The 9,439-nt window shown below is 37.0% G+C and overlaps 1 protein-coding gene across 1 annotated transcript; it reads right to left on the bottom strand.

Moving 5' to 3' along the window:
* Positions 1-484: 484 nt before the first annotated feature.
* On the bottom strand, positions 485-7,098 carry LOC100920165 (cytochrome b-c1 complex subunit Rieske, mitochondrial). The gene is made up of 2 exons (XM_023494164.2): positions 6,798-7,098; positions 485-1,305 (listed from the first exon to the last, which is right to left on the bottom strand). The coding sequence occupies exons 1-2, from the start codon at positions 7,009-7,011 to the stop codon at positions 695-697; spliced, it is 825 nt and encodes a 274-aa protein (XP_023349932.2). The 5' UTR covers positions 7,012-7,098; the 3' UTR covers positions 485-694.
* Between the last annotated feature and the right edge of the window lie 2,341 nt (positions 7,099-9,439).

The raw sequence follows: 9,439 nt of genomic DNA, 5'->3' as shown, positions 1-9,439 counted from the left end.
CAGTGGGGAAAGAATTAGATCCATTACCCAAGATTTGAAGGGCAGCAACCATTCACAGGCCAAATCCCATCACTCACTTCCTAACCTATGATAGTTCATCCCTCCTTACAGTTCCTCACTCCCAAAGAGGCATTATACTGGTGCCAAACAAAGCCAACACCTGATCACTTTGATACTTACAGCTCAAAATTACTAATCTTAAACCATTAATCCACCAACAGCAGAGATTATAAGGCTACACCGACATAACTGGTGTTGATGGCAAAATTCACAATAGGTAAAATGCCACTTAAGTAGTCTTACATTAACAGTCTTTCTGTTGCTTATACCTTACCTAAATTGCCACTGACTCCCTAACCAAGAGTCCCGACATGCTACATAAATATCAGCTTTCAATTCTTTTCTAATGAATATACTCTTCTCATCTTCCTTTATGCAAATTAATTCAAAAATTGTCAAAGAAAAAAAAAACCTTACAAATAGATGACAGAACAATATTTAACAGTGGTTTTATTAAAAGCAAACACTTGAAAGTATTCACTATTTAATTCAGATCAATGTTTTCCAATACATTATCAGAAATACTTGAATCTCTCACATCAACCAATTTGAAGTATGTTAAGATTATCTCTCAAGAATTCTTCTGAAAACACCTGAAAAATTTGTAGGGAAGCTATGACTTGAGTCCAGTACTTTAACCAACGATAACTAGATCATTACCGGTGAATTCATATGCTGGAACTTCAAGGTTGAGTGGTGCAGGCCCTTTTCTGATTCTGCCAGATGCATCATAGTGTGACCCATGACAAGGACAGTAATAACCACCAAAATCACCTGCATTTGCAATGGGTACACAACCAAGATGGGTGCAGACACCTATCAGTATGACCCATTCAGGCTTCTTGACACGATCTAAATCATGTTGTGGGTCTCTCAACTGTGACACATCCACTGCAGCTTCTTGCTCTATTTCTTTCTGGGTTCTGTGACGTACAAACAGTGGTTTTCCTCTCCATTTAAAAGCCATATTCTTGCCTTCAGGAATATCTGACAGCTTGATTTCAATTTTCGACATGACCAACACATCAGCAGAAGCACTCATGCTGGAGACAAACTGGGAGACAATATTCTTAGCAGCATATGCAACACCTACAGTGGTAGTTGCAGTTATCAAATAGGAGAAGCCTTTTCTACTTTCACTGCTATCTTTTGAAGATTTTTTGCTATCTAACACATCTGCTCGGCGATAGGCAGAGAAGTCAGGAACCTTGATGTCTGTATGGGAATAACGAACAGAAGCAGGAGCTGCAAAATAAAAAAAGAAAGTTATAAGAATACTGGATAAACCCTTGAAAACTTGTGTCTGTGTACATATATATTATACATATTTTTGTTTGCCAATCTTTAAAAATAAAAAACAAATTCAAGCAAAGATTAAATATTTTGAAAATGACAATAATTTGTTGTTAACTAAAATATTTCAGATTTTAAAAATTCAATGTTAGCCACCAGCATCCACTCTTTAGCACTGAATTCATCTCTGGCTTTATAATGCAAATTGTGAAACCTGTCAAGGTCAACCTATGTGTTTCCTGAGAAAGCACCTAAAACTAAGAATTTTTGAGATTTTTTTTTCAAGAAAAGATACCCTATGAATATAATTTTACAGGAATTATTGAAGGTTTTTCTTTTTGTAAAGCGTTCAGAGAGATAGCTTCTCCCTATAACACAGGTCCCTATTTTTAATACCAATATTCTCCCAATAATGTTGTACGGTGTCAAATTATGAAATATCTTGTAATCTATATAGAAATGAAAAAAAAATCTATATAGAAATGCAATTGAGGACCATCCAAAAAGTAAATAAGAGGCTCTAGGTGAACATTAGTAGCTGTAACAATTTATAAACAAGGCATAACAAAAAGCAATGTAAAGGATAGCCAAGAAATGTCAAAATTAAAGATATATCTATATTGTAGCTAGTGAGAAATAAAGGTGGATACCAAGAAAATGATGTTAAAATTCCCAAGCAAAGTGGGAATTCATGAAGAATTTAAGAACTACATACACATAACAAATATGTGCATACAAGATGCACAAACTAGGCAAGGCATAATAAATCAGAGTCCAGAGGAAGTGGAGTACTTTTAAGATGGAAATTAGTGCTACTTTAACTTCAAATATTATCAATGATGAATGAAATAGAAACAGCCTTATCAAAAATAGCTAACTTGTTAAGGTATATACACCTTTTAGTAATTAGTGAATGATTAAAAATATTTTTAACAGAAATTCTTTTATCTTAAAAACAACTCTGAAAGAAATCTTGATGAAAAATTTATTGGTACCATTTTCAAATATGTTTAAGAAAAAAGTGAAGCTCTTGGCAAGTTCTCCAAAATAAATATAAAAATCTTATTTCATCTATTCAGTCACTTCTGTTTGCAGAAAAAAAAATTTTTTTCCAAAGAAGATTGTTAGGTTATACCAAATTCTGGTTCTGATATTTATTGTATTTATATGACCTCAACAAGGCACCTAATCTCTCTGATCTATAAAAGGAGGAAATCATAACACTTCTAAGATTCCTTCCAACTCTAAAATCTATACCCTATGTTCTACTCATGAAATTTACTTCTTTCCATCACAATGAAAATCTCTATGCCAGAATTTATATAGTTCACTATATATATATATATCCTATATTCTACTCATAAACCTTACTTCCTTTCCATCACAATAATCTCTATGCCAGAATTCATATAGTTCACACTATTTCACAAGTAATCAAAACCACTGTATAATATATATTTCAACTGTTTTTCCTTTAGTTTCCAAGTGGTAAAAAAAAGTTACCTATAATGGAAGACTAGTGAAATTAGTGGGATCTATCTAAAAATAACTTTATTTTTTCCAGATGGAGGCATGTAAGCAAATTCCAGAATAAGAAAATGATCTTACGGCAAGCCTGGGATAGAGGACAGAATGCCGATTTTAGAAAACCTTATTCAAATCTCCCCACCCACTTTGACTATAAGGTTTTGACCACAGACAAGTTACCTAACCTATTAAAAGTTTAGGCAGTTCTCAAAGATTATAATTTAAAGAGGAGCTAAAAAGTATACTAATAGAGGAAGTTTCCTTGGCACTAGTTTTTCACTGGAAATTAACCCAGGCAAAATGAAATAACAGGTCCAAACCAAAAGAAAAAAAAATTATTTAAACAAGTTATTTCTGCTAATAGAAGACAGGATTAAATAAAATTCCTATAATAAAACAAAACAAAAACCTATCAGCACTTTGAAATGGACACTTCTGGATTAAAATTACTAAGTAATCAACTGACCTTGTTCATAAAATAGCTAAAGAAGTAAATCTGGCATAAATTAGGCATTGACATTTTACATCGGCATTTTACATCATATATCAAGATAAATAATAAATGGGTATATAAGACTTAGATACAAAAGATGACATGAGAAGCAAATCAGAAGAGAAAGGACAAAATTACTTTTTCAATCTATGGATGGGATATAAAGGAGAATCAAAGAATGAGACATTTTTGACTATATAAAATTAAAGTTTTTGCACAAACAAAAACCGTGCAGGTTTATTAACAACAGATGCAGCAAGTTTCTTTGAAAAATGTCTCTCATTCAAAATACAAGGATCTGATTCAAATTTCTAAGAATACATTCTCCAAAAGCTACATATATATAGCCAAGGATATGAACAGGCAGGTTTCAAAATTAGAAATTCATACTTTCAAAAACTGTATTGTAAAAATGTTTAAAAGTGCTAATGATTTTTTAAAATGCAAGTCTGAGATTTCACACACAAAAGAAAAAATGTAGGACACTGGAAAAACAGGTACATTAATGCACTATTAGTGGAGCTGTGAACAAATCTTGCCATTCAGCTAAGCAATATGGAAATAAGTTTCCAAAGTGTATCTGGTTCAGCTATCCCAGTCCTAGACCTAGACTTTGAAGAGAATAGTAAAAGAAAACAAAACAAAAAAACAAACAAAAAAAACCTGTAAATTAAGAGGATACTTATCTGTTGGAAAATTGCTAAACAAAATATGATATATGAATATAATAAAATATGCCACAAGATGGACAGTTTCAAAAGAACCTGGGAAGACCTCTATGAATAAATGTATGGTGAAGTAAGCTGAAGTAGTAGACAATTTACGCAAGTACATTATAAAGAAAAACAATTCTGAAAGACTTTACAATTCTGATTAATAAAAAAACAAAGTTCTGGGCTAGAGTGAGGAAGACCTGAGTTCAAATCCAGCCTAGGAACTAGTTCTGTATTCCTAGACAAACCCAACTGGTGAAAGAAATAAAAAACTACTGCAGTACCTTTCCCAAGAAAATCTCCAAAGGGGGAAGGAGATGTCACATAGAATTAGACACAATAGAAAAACAACAATAAACATGATTTCAAAAGACTCAAGATAAAATACATTAATCACCTCCTAACAATTCAAAGATGATGGACTTAAAATGAAGACCAAAAGATACATGTTTGGATTTGGTCACTGTGGGAATATTTTTCTTATTGATTTATTAATGTTATCCTTTTTTTTTTTTAATTGTCCAATGGGGGAAGGGGAAGAAAACATTCTTAATACATCAGAAAAAATTTTTAATTGACTAAAAGGTATATTTTTTATTTGAATTTAAAGAAACTTGGAAAAGAGACTTAACACAGTTCCTGTCCTCAAAATTCAAGTGCTAAATTATTTTTCATCCTGACTCCAAGGTGGCAAGTTTATCATTTCTTGACTCAGTTTCAACTTAAGAAAAGAAAGGCCAACAGGATGTAAACGTCTTCAAAAAAAGAAAATGTATTTTTTGCTTCACCTGCACCTATTATTAGGGATAGAATATTAAAGTTGGCATTTGAACTATTTTCCCTTAAATCAAGATTTTCACCACTACCAGAATATACTTGTCAGTCCACAATTCTATCTAGGAATCAGTTTGCCAACTATACCTTGAGGTGGAAAGAAGACTAAAATTGAGATGATTCCTGGATCTACATTTTTACAAGGTTCAGTTTTCCAACTATACCTTGAGGTGGAAAGAAGACTAAAATTGAGATGATTCCTGGATCTACATTTTTACAAGGTTCAGTTTTCCAACTATACCTTGAGGTGGAAAGACGACTAAAATTGAGATAATTCCTGGATCTACATTTTTACAAGGTATGAATCACAGAAAAAAAAAAAAAAAAAAAAACACAACCTCTGATCCTGGTTATTCATATGTAAAACGGTAATGCTTGACCCACAGAGATTATGATCAAAACAGGACAAAAATAAAGCACTTTGTAAATTCTAAATTGCTATGTTAGGGTAACCTACACCAAGTATCTGCAACACTACAGATTGCATTTTGAAGTTATAACAGTAATATTATATTGCAAATTGGAGGCTTCAATGATAGAAGATATTGACTAAGCCTTATTTTCCCATCACAAGTAAAACTATTTCCAACAAAGTACATAAAATACAAGTCCCCTTTAATGGTTAACTTTCACTTTTTTCCTTCTTCCTCCACATTTAGGAAACAGCAATATGGTGTCAATAGTTTATGCACCAAGTCATGTGACCTTCAACAAGTAATCTAACTTTTCTGAACTTCAGTTATCCTATCAGTAAAAAGCTGTCAATGAGCTCCAAAACTCGCCTCCAACAAGGTCTTTTTGCCCTAGATCTCCTAATTGCTAAAGGGCAATTACCAAGTGTATGACCCAAGTACCAGTTTCTTAAAACTGTGGGTCATGACCCCATAATGGAGTATCTGAACTGAATGGGGGGGGGGGGGGGCTGTGAAATTAATTATCAGTAAATGGTTGATTTATATACCTCTATATCCCAAGGTCACATAAAAGTTAGGAGCAGAAAAAACTTAGGAAATCCCCACCTAAGTGAGAACTAGAGTACCATACAACATGTTCAATAATATTCCACCCAGAGATAAAACAAACTGGGACCTTAGAAAATCACCTTGGTAAGGGAGTCACTTTCCTGAACCAAACTTCCCCTCCGGAAGTTGTAATTAACTCAAAATATGGGCACTCAATTAAAATGGAACTAAGTGATCTTCCTGCTACACCCTAATAACGCGAGCATGGTCAGTACTGTGCAACAGAAAGAGAACAGACGCAAAAGACTTGGGTTCTAATTGTGCTCAGAGCTTACTCCCATCCCAGAGTGACCTTGAGCAAATCGTGTAACCTACATGGGCCTCAATTTCAATTTACATTGTATCGGATTACATCGTACCCAAGATCCCTTCCACCTCTACGAATCTATCATGTCACTTCACTTTTTGGGGATTTCAATTTCTTTATCTATAAAAACAATATTTAACACACTTACTACGTAAAAGGCTGTGGAAATAGAGATGATTATGTAAAATATTGTTTTTAAAGCTTCAAAATCTAAAAGTGAGTTACCATCCTCCTCCTCCTCATCACTATTCCCTCTCTCTAGAGAAAAGCCAGCTGGTCCAAAAAGTTCCAGGGTGGGGGTGGGGAGGTCACCTTTCACCGAAGTCCCAGGACGGGAAGGACTGACCAGGGTTCAAGGGCAGGGCGCAGCCCCCCCGCCCCCGGGTCTTTCAGCCCCCCTCGGCCTGGGCGCCCCTGATTCCGGAAGTGGGGGTCCCGGGCCCCGGGAACACTCTGCAGCTCGGCCCCCGGGCAGCTCAGGCCCCGCGGGGAGCGCTTCCCCGCTCGGCGCAGCCCCCTTCGCTTCGCTCCCCCCGCCCCCCACTCACCGAAGAGGCTGACTTTGGCGACAAGCTGCCGGCCCGCGGCCTGCCCGCTCAAGGACTCGTGGCACAGGCGGGGCCGCTTCAAATCCAACACGGGAGCCTCCGGGGCGGCCACCACCGAGGCCTGCACCAGCGGCCGCAGAGGACCCACCACCGTGCGGGATGTGGCCGAAAGGACAGGGGCGAAAGGGCCCGAACGAGCGGCAACCGACAACATGGCGACGGCTGCTTTCACCCCCGGAGCCGGTCACTAGGACGACCTTTCCCGAACCGCGCAAGCGCCCCAGAGCGGCCGCGCGCGTGGCGTCATCACGCCCACAGTGACGCGAGCACGCCGGGTGTGCCTATAAAAAACGTTGCGCAGCCGCGCAGGCCCCTTCGAGCCCTGACCCGTGCTCCGGGGTGTCCCGTGGTTCGGCCAACCTGGCGCAGAGACGGAGCAGCGGCCATCCCGTGCCCAGGCTGAACGCAGCTTGTCATGCCGTTCAGTTAGCACCCTCAGGACACGTTGGAGTGAGATGTTAGAAGTCAGGCTAGATCATCACGTTCGGGACAGTGAGCCGGTGCCCTGTGCCCCAGAAAGCTCGTTAGAGCCGCGCTCCAGGGGTGAAAATGCGGGGAAAGCTTATCGCTCTGTGCCTAAGAGACTTGTCTTGGGGAGAGCCAGGGAGGGCGGATGGAACAGTTAGATTAGAACAGAAGCACAAGTGCCAAACTCCTTTCTAGGGTTTCGGAGACATTGAGTGGGAGCGTTTCTGCTCAATTCGCAATCATATCTTGCAAAAATTTCCAGACAAGTGCATCAGCTCCGGATCCTTATGAATCTGCCCCATTTTCAGCTGCTCCGCTCCGAAGGTGGAAAGTACACCAGCCCTGAAGTCAGGAGGACCTAAATTCAACCTGGCCTCAGACACTTAACACTTCTGGCTGTGTGACCCTGGGCAAGTCACTTAGCCCCAACTGCCTCAGCCAAAAAAAAAAAAAAAAAGTGACGTGTAACTTTGAACAAGTTCCTGACCTCTAACACACAAGTTTTTTCTTCCGTAAAATATGGGGATAAACTAAATTATATTTTAGAGAACAAAAATTATTTTTTGTTCCTCTGAACTTGACAAATTCCAACAAACGTGAATGATAAACAAAGAACATGGAGCATGACTGGAGGATTGCCCTTGAAATGCTCCTGCTTATAAGTACATAATAAATTCAACACCTTAGTTTCAAAGCTATTCTTTTTTGTTTATGTCTCCTCTAACTCCTTCTGGTCTTTTCTATGCATTCTTTTACATGCTTCAGTAATGCTATTTCCCCACACACGCACCAGTGAGGGAGGAGGGGATCACTTTCTTACCCTCATCTCCTCCTCCTTTTTCCCATCCCAAAAATGGAAAGAAAAAAAAAAAAAAAAAAAACCCACAGTGAAACAAAACAAATCCACATAATGTATATGTCTGAAACAGTGTTTTCATTTTGCACTTCTGGACTGTCACCTAATTACAAGTAGAATTCTACTTGAGTTTTCTTGAAACATGGTTAGTCATCGCATTGGGCCACAGTTCTTTAGAAGTTTTTAGTTTTTCAAAGTTGCTTTGCTTTCATCATAGAAATTTTAGTTCTGTTCAATTAGTGCACCAATTCATATAAATCACTTTAGGTTTCTCTGAAATCCAGCCTTGTCCACAGTTCTTATATTGCATAAAAATAGTCTGTTGAGTTTATATACAACATTATTTTTAGTCATTCCTTAATTGATGGGCAGGAACTTTATTTCTAGTTCTAGTTCTAGTACCAAAAGAAAATTTATATATATATATATATATATATATATATATATATAATTTTTATTTATATACTTATATATATTTATATATATAATTTTATTATATTGTAATATTTATTATATATAATATTTATATATATATATATATAATTTATATATGTATATATATATATATATATAAAATCTCATACCCTAACCACTTCAGTATCTTTGCCCAGAAAATCCTAGGGACAATTAGAGTCCATGGGGACACAAAGAGTCAAATATGACTGAATGACTGAACAATAAAAATGTATGTGTATTTGTGTGTATAAACTCTCAGTAGATCCATCCATCCCCTCTAACTATCATCTTCTCTTTTTTGTGGCTAACCTACTTGGGAAGACCCTAGCCTCCTACTCTCCTTAACTTCTTTAGTCTGGCTTCTGAATTCATGGATCAACTGAACTACTCTGTCTTAAACTACCAATCATCATCAAATCATCAAATCCAATGACCTTTCCTCAATCCTCATCTTTCTTTATTTCTCTGCAGTCTTTGATGTTGTCAATCACCCCATTCTCTAGATTTTTGTGACATTATCTTAATTCTCTTCCTACCTGATTTCTCTTTTTCCATGTCTTTTGCTGGATCTTCACCCATGTTTTTCACATTAAACATGAATGTCTCCCAAAATTCTATCTTGGAACCCTTCTCTCACTCTATACTATTTCACTAGGTGAATGTCATGATTCACCAGTCTCATCATTGTCTCTGTGCTGATGATCTTAAGAGCTAATTAATTAATCTAATTCATCTCTAATTGCTTTGCTGGCCTCACATTTCTAACTACCTATTAGACATTTCAAACTGATGCCCTCTAGAT

This window comes from Sarcophilus harrisii, chromosome 2, assembly GCF_902635505.1.
Source record: "Sarcophilus harrisii chromosome 2, mSarHar1.11, whole genome shotgun sequence".
In the NCBI taxonomy this organism is placed as follows: Eukaryota; Metazoa; Chordata; class Mammalia; order Dasyuromorphia; family Dasyuridae; genus Sarcophilus; species Sarcophilus harrisii.
This window is presented reverse-complemented; position numbering and strand designations above follow the sequence as displayed.

Excerpts from the sequence above, each read along its gene's own strand:
- LOC100920165 (XM_023494164.2), bottom strand. The coding sequence starts at position 7,011 with ATGTTGTCGGTTGCCGCTCGTTCGGGCCCTTTCGCCCCTGTCCTTTCG. Across the intron at positions 1,306-6,797 it reads CGCCAAAGTCAGCCTCTTCG|CTCCTGCTTCTGTTCGTTAT; the intron begins GTGAGTGGGGGG and ends TTTATTTTGCAG.